The sequence below is a fragment of the Babylonia areolata genome, chromosome 19 (genome assembly GCF_041734735.1).
Source record: "Babylonia areolata isolate BAREFJ2019XMU chromosome 19, ASM4173473v1, whole genome shotgun sequence".
NCBI classification, from domain to species: Eukaryota; Metazoa; Mollusca; class Gastropoda; order Neogastropoda; family Buccinidae; genus Babylonia; species Babylonia areolata.
In genome coordinates, this window is record NC_134894.1 from 26,216,428 (window position 1) to 26,233,714 (window position 17,287).

At 45.3% G+C, this 17,287-nt stretch overlaps 1 protein-coding gene across 2 annotated transcripts in view; it reads right to left on the minus strand.

Annotated features, from left to right (window-relative positions):
* Window positions 1-466: 466 nt before the first annotated feature.
* The window catches only part of LOC143293564 (uncharacterized), a 43,090-nt gene continuing 26,269 nt past the window's right edge, over window positions 467-17,287 (minus strand). For both annotated transcript variants that reach the window (XM_076604541.1, XM_076604540.1), the window contains exons 7-8: window positions 5,444-5,612; window positions 467-4,016 (exon numbers count right to left, since the gene is read on the minus strand). In XM_076604541.1, the coding sequence (XP_076460656.1) occupies window positions 3,559-4,016; window positions 5,444-5,612 (627 nt within the window). In that variant the 3' untranslated portion in view covers window positions 467-3,558. The remainder of the gene's footprint in view (window positions 4,017-5,443; window positions 5,613-17,287) is intronic.

Here is a 17,287-nt window from a genome sequence, read left to right on the forward strand (position 1 = left end):
AATACTTATATGAATTAATTACTTTAACATCTACATTTTCTTAAAGCCATTTTCTTGCATTGACTGATGATACTGATACGATAATAGTTAAATTTCCTGGTTAACGGCCTAACCTAGGTTTTCTGCTTCTTTTATATGAGGATTTAATTAGTTCTGCAAACAGTTAACAGTTCCAAACAAAATAATGAAATCGTCTGCAAACAGTACGGCTAGATTGACAATTCCTAACAAATGAATAGCATCGTCTGCAAACAGTAATGGAAATATATCAGTTGCTCCAGGGATTCTCTGTATTCGATATCTCCATTTTCTTGACAGTTCCATAGCTAAATCAATGATAATAAAAAGAATAACATCTATGGGCTCAAAAGGCAGCCTTGCTTTACCTCATTTAGACAGTTAACGGATTTTGCATATGCACCATTCGCACGCGCTCACACAAACACTGACTTATAAACACCTCTGAGAGCCATATATAGTTTACTATACTATTTACACCACTTTAACTCAAAACATGCCTCAGAGTATAACGATTCATGGAATCGAAGGCATTCTTCACGTCCACAAACGCAACGTAACGTTTTGTATCACTGTGAAAAGTACTTTGCACAAAAGAGAATGATGGAAACATGTGATCTATCGCACTTGACTGTTCGTAAACCCTGTTTGCTCTCCTTCCCACCTTCTTTTTCAAGCCATTTGTTATTTTTTGTTTAGTTTACGTAGGTGTGAATTTTACACAAAATTCTACATAAAATGTTGGTAAGCTGTACACCAGAGATAATTATGAAGATTATTGAAATCTCTCTTTTTTTTGTCGATTGGAATGAATATAGAATTCGACCATTCTGAAGGGAAAGTGTCATTTTCAAAAAGTATGTGAACAGTTGAACAAGGATGATGACTGAATTTCACTATTCAAGATAACTCCAGCGGAGGAGGAATTTTGTTTAATGTCCCGTCACACATATCGGTGATTGAAGACATTTTGTTAAAGTATTTATGAATACATTTGAGTATTATCGGTTAGAAGGGGTGGGAGATGTGGATGAATGCAGGGTTGGGAGAAACAAGTGACGGTGCTAGTTAGTGACTCCAAGCTGAGCCAGTAAGGTGACTCAGACTGGATTGAAGGAGCTCCAACGAAGGAGTATCCGTGAGGCTGGGTGGCAGGTTGCTCCAGTAGCGCAAAGTTTTGGAAAAGAAGCTTTTGCTGAGGGCTGGGTGGTGGTGGTGTCCCTGCAACAATATTTGTCCTCCCACTGTTCGGCTGACCCTTTGGTTTGGAAGAGGGACTTATCAATGTCGACCATACTGTTGTTGTGATCTTGTCAAGCATGGTGAGGCGGTTGTGTTTTCTTCTTTCTTTGAGAGGTTCTACTGCCATGTGTTGGGCATGCTGGTCACACAGCCTGGTGTCCGATCGCTGGAGTTGTTGAAGACAACGAGCTGCCCTGCGGTGCACTTTCTCAAGCGCCGTGACGTGACCTCTTTCTGACCAATGAGCTGAGTACTATTGAGCTCGATGTTTCTGACAGGTCTGACCTCAGACGGTGGATGCGTAGTCTAAGACTGGTCTGACTAAGGTCTTGTACGTCGCTTACCTGACCTGGTGGAACATTCGTGGAAGTTTCCGCCTGAGAAAACCCACAGCTCTGTTGCCCTTGGTGACCGTGTTGGCAGTGTTTTCCCCAGGACATGTCCTCTGTGATGGTAACGCCGAGGTATTTACTGGATGATGTTGTTTCCAGTGCCTGCCCATGGAGGCTGTACGCCCTTGGTATCACAGCCTTCTTCATGCTTGGGGAGATGCGGATGACAGTGTATGTGCCTGGGGTGAAGCTCATTAATTCACCAGCACGATTTTTAATGTTCCAGAGACGAAAGTTCATTTTTGTATTGGAGGCTATCTTGAGGGAAGCTGAGCCGTTAGAGGAGGAGAAAGTCGTGGACAAAGAGTTTGGCGGTGCTAAATATGGCACTCATATCCGTTACATCATCCTAATCGAAACCATCAAATTACGAATGTTATGAATCGTGTCTACCCGCTACCTTTTCCCCTAGTTTGAGGGATCTTTAATCTACACTGGTTATGTTGAACCGTATGGCAACACAGAAAGGTCGCCACCAAGAGCTGACATCAATGTAATTGTTATCGAGTCTCAAGAAAATGTTAAGTATTTATGTTTGCAGGTAATTCCTTCTTGTCCATTTTTATTATCGTTGTTGTTTGTTTGTTTTCTGGGGTTGTGTGTCTTTCATTTCTTGTGGGTGGGTGTGAGTGGGTGTTATCAGTATAGGATAATCTGTTATAAAATGACTGATGTACTGCATGTACGTATATATGTATGTATATACTATGCACAAAAGGGCGACCATGATATGAGGGGAGTGTTCAGAATAAAAAAAAGATATAAATACACCAAGTAAAGTTTGTCCTTCAATGTCCAGCTGTGTGGATACTGCAATAAATGGACAATCTTTCAGGGCACAAATTTATCAACCGTTGTGCACGAACATTAAGGCTCGCTCGTTTTTTAAGTAGCTGGCAGTATTCTCTCAGCCCTCAACTCCTGTTTCTGTTTCTGTACTCATGTTCTTCCTCTGTCTGCTTTTCAAAGGGTTTTTTTCCGACTTTGTGGCATGGTTCCTTCACTGACAACACGACACGTATGTATGTATGTATATATGCGTGGCCACTCAAAAACTCGGATGACCTGATGATAGGAATGTTCCGCCTTGCACACATGTTGTATAACTTCCACCCCACCCCTCAGGTTTGGGTCTGCTCCGCTGTTGTTTTTTTTTGTTTTGTTTTGTTTTTTTGTTTGTTTTTGTTTTTGTTTGTTTGTTTGTTTGTTTGTTTTTTGTTTTGTTTTGTTTGGGGTTTTTTTCGAATTGATCCACAGATCTATACTCATTTTCCCGCGCGTAAAATCTGCATTTCATTTGCAGACAAGCATAAACGTTCGTCAACAAAATCTGTGCCCTTAAGATATTCTCCATTTATTGCAAAACTAATACATACTGATATTTTATGGTTAACTTTATTCAGCGTAATTTATAGTCGTTTTCTATGAAGAATCCTCGACATCATGGTGGTTCTTGACATTTGTGTCTGGTGTACATATGTATGTATGTATCCATTACCAATATGTATGTAGCCAGGCTGACCTGCGTTTGTAAAAATGTAGGTTGGTAAATGAGGAAAGGAGAGATATATCAAGGTAGGTAGTTGGGTAGATAGGCCTATGTAAGTACCCATGCATGTACGTAATTCTGTGTATTTAGGCATAATATATACGTCGATGTATATTCGTGTGAGTTTGTGAATCAGTATTTAGGCGTAATATATACGTGTCGATGTATATTCGTGTATGCTTGTGAATCTATGTAATCACGTCATCTGAATACGTGTCAACGTATGCATCCATTGTATGTATATGATTATATATAAAGTTAACTATGTAAATGGTCTATATACATCGCTATGTGTCGCATCCCCATCTCCATGCCCCACCCCGAAAAAAAAAAACACACAAACAAACAAATAAAAACCTATTCCCCGAAAATATCCAGAGGCTGCTGATCGTACTGGAACAGCTCGAAATCCATCTGGAACTTTTGCTGCACCTTGTTCAGCACTTCCTTCGGCACGCTCCTGTAAGCCGCCACCATGTTCCTCCGCTTCAAGGCCGACCACTCCGCGTGACCGAGAGGTCGGGCAGAGTGCGCTCCCTGCACCGCCTTCACCACCACGTCTCCCGCTTCCGCGTCCGACAGCTGCGAAATCTGAGCGTCCAACGAGGCCTCTGGGAAGGGTTCGTCGGCCGGGATGTAGGCATTGAGCTGGAAGGCTCTCCACAGTCTCCGGGCCACGCCAAGCTTGTCCAGGCATGATGCGAAGCGGGCCTTGCGTCCGTGGAAGTACACGTAGTGGTAGGTCGTCAGCTGCTCCAGCTCGTCCAGAACGTGATCGGAATGGGACATTTCGTATCTCACGATGCTGCTCAGACCTGGAGAGGAGGGAGGAGGGGGGGGGGGAGAAGATGATGAATTTAACGAAACTGGAGAAGATTTTAAAAGAAGATTTTCAAGAAGAAGAAGGAGGAGGAGGAAGAGGAGGAGAAGCAGAAGAAGAAGGAGAGGAGGAAGAAGAAGAAGGAGGAGGAAGAAGAAGAAGAAAGAGCAGAACGTGATCAGAATGGGTCATTTCGTACCTCACGATGTCGTTCAGACCTGGGCGGGGTGTGGGGCGCGCGGGGGGGGGGGGGGGGGGGGGGGGTAGTATATGCATTTAAACGAAATTAAAAAAAGAATTTAAAAGAAGAAGAAAAGGAAGACTGAATGAATGAATGAATGAATGAATAAAACTTTATTTTCCAACGGTGGAGACATTAGCACGTTGGCCGACTTTCATATCTGCCGTTGGTTTGTTCTAAGAGACACACAAACATTTACACATATAAATGTTGTTTGTGCTCAGTACGTTAGAAATGTACAAGGAAAACGCAGCGTCAAACTGAGAGACACAACATCGAAGAAGAAGAAGAAGATGAAGAAGAAGATGATGATGATGATAAAGTAGAAGATGGAGAAGTACCCGAAGAAGAAAAAGATGAAGATAAACAAGAACTAAGTCTACTGGCACTGTTGTACAAGGGAGTCAGACATCACATACACACATACATCGAGTAAAGTATACGGTAGTTGATACAGTTCATGAACTTAGCTACAACAACAAATTCAGTTCAGTTCAGTTTCACCACCTGTATCAACAACATCACAACCTCTACCACCACCATCACAATCACCACCATTATAATCGTTATCGTTGTTGTCGTAATCACCACCACCGCCGCCGCCGCCGCAACCATTATTTTCCTCATCATCTCCACCACCACCACTTTCATCATCGTTATCATCATCGCCATCATGAGAAGCATGAGGATCAAGAGGAAAACGAGGACAAAGTGTATCTACAGAGCGGAGCACGCTTCCAGAAAAGCATCCATACAGTTAAAAGCAGAAAACACAGCTGTTTGGGAAACTGAAGGACGACTTGATCAACGCTCACCGTGCTGGGGAACATGGCTGGAGCTGTTTGAAAGCAACCATGACCATCTCTGTTTCTTTTTGGGCCCACATAACACGCATCTTTTTTCCTTTATGAAACAGGCCAAACCCTTCTTTGAAATGCACACTCTGAGAATAATTGTCAGCTTAGTTCCTCCGGTTCTAGATGATCAGCTGAAGAGAATGTCTCCAAATCAAATATTAATTAGCATCGTTTGGTCGTAGTCGGTCTTTTTTTTTCCCACGGAAAATTCGAAGATACAATGCAGATCCAAAGCCAAACGCTCCAGCGCGCACGCACGCATGCACGCGGGCACACACACACACACACACACACACACACACACTGCAACCCCCTCTCACCCACCTGCCGTGTTCAATATGTAAGCTGTATCTCGACCGAATGTCTCCATCTTTCCCAGGTACTGAGGTTGGTACACACATGGGTTACACGTCCTGTGAACGGGATTCCAGTGTGGGTTGGCGTTGACTTCAACGTAACGAAGAAACTCCGCGAAGGTGATATCATCCGGACACTGGTGAACAGAACACATTGTGAGTTTTAGTTCCAGTTTCTCGAGGAAGCGTCAATGCGTTCAGACAAATCCATATACGCTACACCACATCTGCAAGACAGATGCCTGACCAGCAGCATAACCCAACGCCCTTAATCAGGCCTTGAGTGCATGCATATATATGTGTGTACCTATCAGAGTGGATTTCTTTTTCAGAATTTTGCCGGAGGACAACAGTCTCGCTGCCATGGGTTTTTTGTGTTTGTTTGGGTTTTTTTCATTGCGCCAAGTGCGTGCTACACACGGGACCTTTGTTTATCGTCTCATCCGATTGACAGGACGCTCTGTTTGATTTTCCAGTCAAACTTGGGAGAAAGGGCGAGACCGGGATTCAAACCCTGATCTTCACGGACTCTTTATTGTTCAGTGCTGGGTTCTTGGTGCCATGAAGGTTTTGTTTGTTCGAGGGGTTGGAGTCCGGGTCTTTTGGGGTGTGACATCCAAGGCTGGGACTGGGGCAGGGAAGTCCTGTCCCAAAGGATTGCTTTGTGCCTTTATTATAAGGTTCTCAGAACATGGTACTGATCGGTTTATCGTCTCGTCTGAATACTATACGCTCTGTTTTACTTTTCTAGTCAAGCTTGGGAGAAAGGGCTCAAGCGGAATTCGAACCTTGACCCTCACGGACACTGCATTGGCAGATGAGCGTCTTAACCATTGTACTACCTTCCGTTTCCGTTTGTGGTGAGGAACAGATGGTTCATTTTCTGCTCCTTTCTCTTGTTGTTGTTGTTGAACACTTCTCTCCTTACACATCATCATGTTGTTATTCATCCAAAATTATTCCTCTCTCTCTCTCTCTCTCTCTCTCTCTCTCTCTCTCTCTCTTTCTCTCTCTCTCTCTCTTGTGATTTGTACAAATCGATGCGCACACGAGGCAGAATATAATTATCTGAATTGTAACGCTCTGATCCCCGTTGAACAAGATCACTGAAGTATGGTGGTGACATATTTTTGTGTCCTCATGTTCAAAGTACACAAAAACATGTCACCACCATACCTCAGTGACCTTGTTCAACAGGCATCAGAGTGTTACCTCGCGCTGGGACTATACGTCGTAGGGGCGCGTCCCCCAGGTGGCGGATGGGGAGCCCTCCCTTTGGGGGTTGCACCAAATGATATGGAATAAGGTGCCGTGGACCCACATAGTCTAGGAGAAGGACAACTCTGATTTCAAACCCTGGCAGATGGAGTCCGATAGCCTCAGCAGGCAGTCCTTCCAAGAGAAGGAAAACTCCCAAGAAAAAACCCGGCCAACTGTAAACCGTTACCAGAACAGGAGATCACCGAAGACGGCGCCACAGTGGCTTCTCTAAGGGGCGTGATCTAGTCAAAACCGGCTGTGCACGCACTCTACGACACATGGCTACGCAGACAACGCTAGACCGATGTGGTGTCGTCTTCCTGGACCATGGCCGGGGGTAGACGGTGCCCGGCCCTCAGCCTCAAAGGGGCCCATCCACAACTACCGACCACGGACGCGATGCTTCTCAGACTCTTCGGGGAGAACAGATTGGAGCACATGGGCAAGCAGCACTTCGGATCGTCCACAGGAATGTGGAATGAGTACAACGCAAGAAGGCTGAGCTGTGCTTTCTGCGTGAAAATGCGATCGATGTATGTTGCATCCAAGAGACTCACCTCAAGAACACTCACCGCTTTTTCATAAGAGGTTACGAGTTGTTCAGACAAGACCGAGAGAACAGACCAAAGGGAGGCCTCATCACCCTGGTAAGAAACAACATCCCAGCGGCAGAGACCCAGAGTTCTGGTCAAGCTGATCTCGACACAGAATTTCTGGGAGTCAAGTTGGTGTTGCCAGGCACGTCAGTGACAGTCCTCAATGTCTACTCACCTAGAAACCAAATACAGCTCGACTCCATCCTCGTAGACTCCCACAGCTGGATCATCACAGGAGACTTTAACAGCCACTCACCCAGCTGGGGCTACCAAGATCTCAACAAGAAGGGAGAAGATGTGGAAAACTGGGCAATCAGTAACCAGCTGATCCTCATCAACAGTCCAGAAGATCCGCCTACGTGCTACTCACGAGCATGGAGGACCACAAGCACTCCTGACCTGGCCTTCGCGACAGACGACATCCATAGCATTGCCCAAAGGGAGGTGTCGCCCCAGCTTGGAGGCAGCGACCACAGGCCAGTGATCATTACAGTACACAGACATTTTGAAACCCATCCCACCAGGCTCCCAGCAAGCTGGAATTACAAGAAGGCAAACTGGGACCTGTTCAAGCACGAGGCAGACAAGAGGACTTCTGCGCTGACACTGTCGCACCACGACATCAACGAAGATCTTCAATTACAGCTGGACAGCAGGAGTTGTGCCTTCCATCTGGAAAGAGGCAGAGATCATCCCGATCCCAAAGAAGGGAAAGAACAAGAAGGACCCCCACAGCTACAGACCAATCAGCCTTCTGAGCTGTGTCGGCAAGCTGCTGGAAAGGATGGTCAACCGCCGCCTCACCTTCCTCCTGGAAACACAGAACATCCTTTCAACTACCCAGACCGGCTACAGAAAATTCCGCAACACAGAAGATCAACTAGCCCTCCTTGTCCAGGACATCGAAAACTCTTTTCAGGAGAAGAAGACACTGGCCATGTTTTTTGACCTGTCGAGAGCGTTTGACAAAGTGTGGAAGGAGGGCCTCATCCTGAAACTTCTCCAAGCCGGCGTACGTAGCAAGATGTACATGTGGATCCACCACTACCTCTTCGGCAGGACCGCAAGGGTCAAACTAGACGGCTTCCACAGCAGAAAGGTCAAGCTACGCGAGGGTGTCCCCCAGGGAGAAGTGCTTTCCCCAACATTGTTTCTGTTGTATATCAACGACATCAGAGACAACATCACGAAGCACGTCTCCAACAGTCTGCACGCAGACGACCCGGCAGTATGGACATCCGCTGAACACACCAGCACGGCCTCCTACCGGCTTCAGGAAGTCGTCAGCAATATCGCTACATGGACAGAAGACTGGGGTCTTGAGCTCAACACCACAAAAACCAACGCAACACTCTTCTCTCTCTCCACCACCAATGAGCAAGTCAAGCTGAAGCTCCAGGGACAAGTCTTGCCCCAGACGGATACGCCAACATTCCTTGGCGTCAAGTTGGACACCCACCTGACCTGGAGGCCCCAGATTGAGGAGATGGAGAGGAGAGGCATCTGCAAGCTAGCCCTGCTGAAGACGCTGGCCGGGACGACTTGGGGAGCAGACAGCAGGCTTCTCGCCAGGGTCTACATGGGAGCGGTCAGACCCACCATGGAGTGCGCCTCAACCTCGTGGGGCACTGCCTCCAAGACCAACAAGAGCCGGCTCGACGAAGTCCAAAATATGGGACTACGCCTCATACTTGGAGCCATGAGGTCCACGCCGATCCATGACATGGAGAAAACTGCTAACGTCGAGCCCCTGGAGAGAAGACGCGACCTGAAAGTCCTGATGCAGGGAGAGAAGCTCAGAAGACTGCCCTCACACCACCTACACCACAGACTGGAGCAGCCCACCAAGAACCGTCTCAAACGTCAGAGCCTCAACCACCAGTATAAAGCACTCAGAGCACAGCACAGCGATGTTCTGGCGGCAAAAGGGGAGTCTTGCACTGACCTTGCCTTGCCTGACTGGAGGCTCGACCAAGAGATAGAGGCCACCATCAGCCTCAGAGTTCCTGACATGACATCACCACCAAAGACCAGCAACCAGCTACTCTCAAGATCCTGACTCTGGCCATGATAGAGGAGTCCTACCCAGCCAGCTCCTGGACCCATGTATACACGGACGGATCAGCGGAGGAAGCCACACACAACGGAGGCAGTGGTGTCTACGTCAGATTCCCGATGGAAAGCACAGCAGCAATCGCACTCCCTGGAGGAAAGCTCTGTTCCAATTTCAGAGCTGAAGTCCTGGCCATTAAAGAGCAGCAGAATTCCTCTCCTACTGTGGAAAGCCCCTTGAAGCATCTCCATCTTCACTGACTCCATGTCCACACTCCAGGCCCTTGACTCCCCTGATCCTGGTCCACTGATCCAGTCCCTTAAGGCCTCCCTCGCAACCCTTATCCAAAAAGCCCCAACGACCCTCCAGTGGGTGCCTGCCCATGTAGGCCTCCCAGGCAACGAGCGTGCAGACCACCTTGCTAAGGAAGGAAGCCAGCTCACACAACCAACCGTTCCTGCCACGTATGAGGAAGCAAAAGCTCTCCTCTGCAGCAGATTCCGAAGAGGCTGGGTCACCCTGAACGGAGGCTACCAGGCACACCAGGATCCCATCAGGACACTGGAGAGGAGACACCAGACTACCATCTACCGCCTTCACACAGGACACTGCGGCATCTGAGCACACCTGAAGAGGATTGGAGTGGCAGCCACATCCCTGTGTGATTGCAGCCAGGCTGACCAGACCCCATCCCATATTCTCCAAGACTGCCCCCTGTATGAGAAGATGCGGCAGCAGTCCTGGCTTGGGGGTGCTGACCTCAACACCAAGCCCTGGGGGACGGTAGCCGATCTTCGCCGGACGTCCGAATCTGTGGCATCCCTCGTACTTCGACCCTGACTGCGTAGCTGTCGAACGCAAAAGAAAGAAAATCAGAGCGTTACGATTCAGATAATTATATTCTGCCTCGTGTGCGCATCGATTTGTACAAATCTAGCTTTGCATTTTTTTGACCATCTGTTTGGAACTTTCTTCCTTCATTCATTAAGACGTGCGATTCATTACGTTCCTTCAAATCAAGCATACGAGAACTTCTGTTTCACAAACAATAGGCCCACAAAGCTTTTTTCTTTTTTTTTCTTTTCTTTTTTACCAGCTAAAAAAGACAGATATGCTTTTTTGTAAAGTTTGTATCTATACCTTTACATGCAGTGAATTTATTTTATTTCCTTTGTGCTTTAATAGTTTTACTTGTTCGCCTGTAAATTGGATGTTATTACCTCTAACATCTGCATCGGCAAATTAATCAATTTTGTATATGTACAATGTTAAAGTTGTGTTTCTCTGTTCTCTTTATGTCCGCAATATGTTTCTCACTTCGGTCATGTCTCAGCGATCAACGAACATCTGCTCTCAATCAGCCTCGACATCCTGTGTATCACAGAAACTTGGCTTCGCAGTACTGGGGATGAAGCTAAGTGTCGAGATCTCGCTCCCCCTGGCTACACTACCACCTCCTTCCCTCGTGTTACAACAACTTGCGGGGGAGGAATCGCCTCCGTTGTGTCAGACAGGCTGCTCCCACACACAACGTACACATCTGCCTTTCCCTTCAACCATGCCTCATTCGAACTGGCCCAGCTTTCACTGTCGCTGCCACATTCCCACCTCAATGTGTTCTGCCTCTACCGTCCGCCACCAAACAAGAAAAATAAACTTTCTGATACGATGTTCATAGAACAGTTTCCGGACTTCCTAGAATACGCTAATAGTTTACCAGGCTCCCTACTTATTGTTGGTGACTTTAATTTTCATTTTGATTCACCCACACAGTTTTATACCTCTAAATTACTTGAAATTGTCAGTTTGTTCGATCTTAACCAGTCTGTAACCGAGCCTACACACAATCGTGGTCACATCGTCGATTGGGTGTTGCACAGAAATGAGGACTGCCTCCTGAAGTCTACCACCGTCGATCACACCCTGTCCTCCGACCATCACAGTGTGACGTGTCATCTGAACCTCACCAAACCTCCCACGCCCCGTGTGTATAGGGAGGTGCGCACACTGACCTCAATCGACTTAGACTTATTTAAAGCTGACCTGCTGACTAATATCCCTTTTGAGCCGACTGCTGACCAGCTATCCACTGTCCTACGCGCTGCACTCGACAGGCACGCCCCGTCGACTCGGCGCCTGATCTCCAATCGTCCCCCGTCGCCTTGGTACAACACCGTGGGACCAGAGCTGTTGGAGGCCAAGCGGGAGAGAAGGAGAGCTGAGAGGCACTGGCGTGCCACTAGTTTGACCATCAGTAGGGACATTTTTCAGACAGCCAGGAATAATGTAACAAACATTGTTGACAGGGCAAAGTCAAAGTTCTACTCTTCTAAAATACTTGCATGCACCACAGCCAAACAGCTTTTCAACGCTACGAACAATCTACTAGGTAAAATGAAAAACACTCCTCTCCCTACAACATTTTCGGTGCAGGAACTCCCTCAAAAGTTTTCTGACTTCTTCACCGGCAAAATATCATGCATTCGTGAGAAGCTTGACTCTGTTGTGTCTCCTTCTTCACCCGTTCAAGAACGCGTGTACAGTGGTCCTGTTTTACATTGTTTCCAACCGGTTACTGAAGATTTTGTGAAGAAAGTGTGTCTGAGCGCTTGTCCGAAATCCTGTGAGCTTGACCCTGTCCCGTCTTCTTTGTTGGTTGAATGTATTGATGTTCTACTGCCACATATTACTCATGTCATCAATTCTTCCTTACTGTCTGGTTGTTTCCCTGAAAGCTTCAAATCTGCTGTTGTACGTCCACTCATCAAGAAACCATCTTTGGATCATAATTGTTTGAAAAATTATCGACCTGTCTCTAATCTGTCATTTTTATCAAAACTGCTAGAAAAGATCATATTGTCTCAGCTCTTAGCTCATCTGGAGCAGAATGGTTTACTTAATTCCCACCAGTCAGCTTATAGACGTGGTCATAGTTGCGAAACAGCCCTTCTTAGAATAGTGAATGATTTGCTTTCGGGATTTGATGAGGATAAGATATCTGTTCTCGCTCTCTTAGATTTGTCAGCAGCTTTTGACACTATCGACCACTCTATCCTCTTGAACAGACTTAAAACTTCCTTTGGTATTCGTGACACTGCACTAGCATGGATCACGTCTTACCTGTCAGATCGTACACAGAAAGTGTGTGTAAATGGTACATACTCTAGAGTATCTGCCTTGAAATATGGTGTCCCACAAGGGTCCGTCCTAGGTCCTGTTCTTTTCGTGCTGTATGCGGCTCCTGTGTCGGATGTCATCAGTCATCATGCGATGTCGCATGAGAGCTTTGCTGATGACACACAACTTTATCAGTCGGCTTCCATAGCTGAATTTGATGCACTGGTGACTCAAACACAGGAGTGCATTGCTGGCCTAAAGGACTGGATGACTCTCAACAAGCTGCAATTAAATGATGATAAGACTGAATTTATGATAACCTGTCCAAAGAAGTTTCGTCAACATCCTTCCTTTCCTGACTCTGTTCTGATCAATAGCACACCTGTTTCACTTTCTCCCTCTGTTCGCAGTCTTGGTGTAATCCTGGACCAGTCTCTTTCCTTCCAACAGCACATTTCGAATATCTGTAAAGTTGCCTATTTGGAACTGCGTAGAATCAGCTCTATCCGCCACTATCTCTCAACCGATGCAACCAAGACACTTGTATGCTCTCTGGTTCTCTCAAGATTGGATTACTGCAACTCTCTTTTGGCCGGCCTTCCCAAATACCTGTTAGACAGACTCCAAAGAATTCAGAATAACGCTGCCAGACTCATTTGCAGAGCTTCTAAATTTGACCATGTTTCTCCTCTCCTTCAGTCTCTCCACTGGTTGCCTGTTTCTGATCGAATAGACTATAAGCTATCCACTCTGACCTTTTCTGCAGTCAACGGATCTGGCCCCAAATATCTTTCTGAACTCATCCATATCTATACCCCGTCTCGCCAGCTCCGTTCTTCCTCTGATACTCGACTTCTCAGGATACCTCACGTCAGAAGTAAGACCTATGGACACAGATCGTTTTCTTTTCAATCGCCAAAGACGTGGAACAAGCTCCCTGATAACCTCCGTCATTCTGATTCCCTCGCATCTTTTAAATCTCGTCTCAAAACTCACCTTTTCCCTCAGCAATAAGTTCAATTGTGGCAGGTCCACAACTACATGCATGTATATGAATGTGTATTGTGTGTGCGTGTGTCCATGTAAGTTTGTGCCTGCCTATGTGTGCGTATGTGTTAGGGTAGCTGTTAGATACACATGTATGTTAAAATGTATGTATGCAGTGTGTGTGTGTGTGTGTGTGTGTGTGTGTGCGTGCGTGCGCGCGCGCGCGTATGTGTGTGTGTGTGGTCACATTTTGGTGTGTGTATGTAACATAGATATAATGTTTTATGTTATCAAAAGCGTTTTTGTAAAGCACCTAGAGCAGATTTCTGGATAGTGTGCTATATAAGTATCCATTATTATTATTATTATTATTATTATGTGCATAAGTATGTGTGTGTGTGTGTGTTGGGTGGAGAGAGTGTGTGCATGTGTATGGATATGAATGTGTGAATGCGTTCGTTTTATTACTTTTTACGATGTTAATGATGATGGTGGTGATCGCTCTTCGTTGTAGTAGCAGTAGATGTAGCAGTGTTAACAAAATTATTATTGTCGTGTCGTTATCGTTAATGTTGTCATTGTTGTCACAAGGACAGATTGGAAGACTGGGCGCTGCCTAAAATCTTTATCCTTGAGTAATAAAGTTTTTGAATCTCTCTCTCTCTCTCTACTCTCTCTCCTCTGTCTCTCTCTCTCTCTCTATCTTCTCTCCTCTGTCTCTCTCCTCTCTCTCTTCTATCTCTCTCTCCCCCCTCTCTCTCTCTCTCTTCTCTCTTTCTCTCTCCCCCCTCTCTCTCTCCTCTCTGTCTCTCTCTGTCTCATGTTCCATGTAATGTGAGGTTATCTATTTGTCAGTTGATATTGTTCTCTCTCTCTCTCTCTCTCTCTCTCTCTCTCTCGTTCACCTGTGACATTTTTTTTCTCATACTATATGTTGAATTATGCTTCCTTTGGCATGTATGTGTAGCCGTGTACCGAGTGGTTACTGAAGGGGGGGTACGGCACAAAAGACTTAACTAAATATGATTGAATGAATTAAAGGATAGACAAGATCCCACGCACAGGCCAGGAACATATAGAGGCCAGTCACAAATGGGGTTTTCTATTGTTTTATTTACAATATTCTAAAAGAAGAAGACTAAGAAGAAGAAATAATGAGAAGAAGACAACTAGGAGAAGAACTAAGAAGAAGACAGTGCAGCGATACGTAGCGAAGTGTCACTGTTGTGAGAACACACCCGACACACTGCCCGCGACACAGCAAGAGACAAGAGAGCAGGTGCTGGCCACGGCTGGCTTGGGTGTGGAAGTGACCACTCATCACCCGCTCGGCCAATTTATACAAATTAGGCGAACTACAAAGACAATCACGTGGGCTGCAAACCAAATCGTCACTAATCTGAAGAAATCTGATGAGAACTGTGCTTGTTACAAGGTGTTCAGTGACAGATTTCTAGATGATTACTGAACCGATTTGCATCGGATAAGTTGCAAAAGAAAGAGCTCAACGCCTACTTTATAATGCTCGCAGCGCCAATTGTGTGATGGACTCAGGGTAAGGGTAGGGTTGGAGTGGAGTGGAGATAGGGGTAAGGGTATGGTTGGAGTGGAATGAGGAATTAAGAGTAGTAAAAGATAGCAGGTTCTCGTGCAGGCAGGAGCATATGAAAGCGGACGCCCTTTCAGTTGTTTATTCACTACAGTTATTACAGGAAAAACAGTGCCTGCAAGACACAAACAAATAAAAGCCATAAATACAATGTCAACGTTGCATGTACGTATAACAATGAACATACATGAGGCAAAGACCAAGACTGGTAGAGTACCCGCATCAACAAAGCATAAAGGAGGGAAACAAAACCAAACCGAAACACAAAAACCATATTCTACAATACATGAACACCGGAAGCACCATAAGTGGGAAGTCAGTCATTCATGGATGTGGGTAGCATGGAGCATACACAGTGCTGTGCCTACCTCTGGGTTTGGTATTTGCCCAAAACAACTATATGCAACTCCCTTAGTCAAGTACCATTAATACTAACATACCTTATAGTAAACAATAACAACATCATTATCAAAATACAACAAACTCATCCTATCAACTCCAAATGGGAAATCAAACCCCAAACTTAGTACACAAAACACTTAACATATAATTTATAAAATATACTCACTATCAAGTACACATACACAGTAAACTCATAAAAGTAACATGCCTGTTATTCTTCACCTGGTCCCCAAGACCATGCAACTAAAGGGCTAGAGTTATACTTAATTAGTAAAGTAACCAAACAACCTAATTCATGGAAAACTATTTCAGCTGTATTAAATTTAAAGCGACTCAAATGAATCAATCATCATGTGGCACTATACCGGAGTATGCTGTATAGGAGAAAGCATGATAACTGAGCTGGAAAGACTATTACTTGGTCTGGACTCAAAAAGCTCATACTGTGTCAAAGTGACTCAAATGAAGCAGTTTATCATGTAGCACTATACGGGAATAAGCCGTATAGGAGAGAGCATGATAACTAACTTACAATCAACAGACTGATACATATCAGGTGGTTTTAACCAATAACTGATATTAATCAAACACTATCTTGTAATCACCTCAACAGAATACTACACACATCTTAGAGTACTGAGCACACTGTAGCAGTACAACCGAGATCAGCATGTAAGATAATACCTGAATAGTAAACAAGATGGAGAATCAGTGGCTTAGATATAATACTGGCAACCTGATAGACCAGAGAGTAAGTGAAGCACCATCATGGCTTAACCATTAAGTGGTGAATGAACTTACACAAGTTATCCGTTGCATCGAAGCCAAATATGAGCATAGCTAAGGCTTGCGCTCAACATTTAAATCGTCTCCGCTGAAGCGGGGATAAGTAACCTAACCTTCAGTGACAGCAGATGAGAGAGAATGAGTCATCCCCTAGAACATTCTGGAACAGACTTTCTTGTGTCCCGAGACGTCATTGACTGACGTAAAAAGAATCAAATGGAATACTGCTACGAACATATGACGACATGGCGATTTTCTAGATCAATCATAGCCGAGATGTGCCTAACATGTCAAAGCCATAACTAAACAAAGAATTAACTGAACAAAGCAACAACTGAACATACTTATATGAACACAAGTACTGTGTCGAAGGATACCTTTAAAGCACAAGTCAACACATTCTACACAATAATACTTACAGCCATACGTAGCGAGATCCTGTCGGCGACGCCACTTTTGTAGCCGTGTACCGAGTGGTTCTAATAGGGGGTACGGCACAAAAGACTTAACTAATTGATTGATTGAATGAAAGGATAGACAAGATCCCACGCACAGGCCAGGAACATATAGAGGCCAGTCACAAATGGGTTTTTCTATTGTTTTATTTACAATATTCTAAAAGAAGAAGACTAAGAAGAAGAAATAATGAGAAGAAGACAACTTGGAGAAGAACTAAGAAGAAGAAGAAGACTAGAAGAGAACTAGTCTAAGAGAAGATAAAAAGAGAAGAAGACTATGCTAAGAGAAGACAGTGCAGTGATACGTAGCGAGGTGTCAGCTGTTGTGAGAACACACCCGACACACTGCCCGCAACACAGCAAGAGACAAGAGAGCAGGTGCTGGCCACGGCTGGCTTGGGTGTGGAAGTGACCACTCATCACCCGCTCGGCCAATTTATACAAATTAGGCGAACTACAAAGACAATCACGTGGGCTGCAAACCAAATCGTCACTAATCTGAAGAAATCTGATGAGAACTGTGCTTGTTACAAGGTGTTCAGTG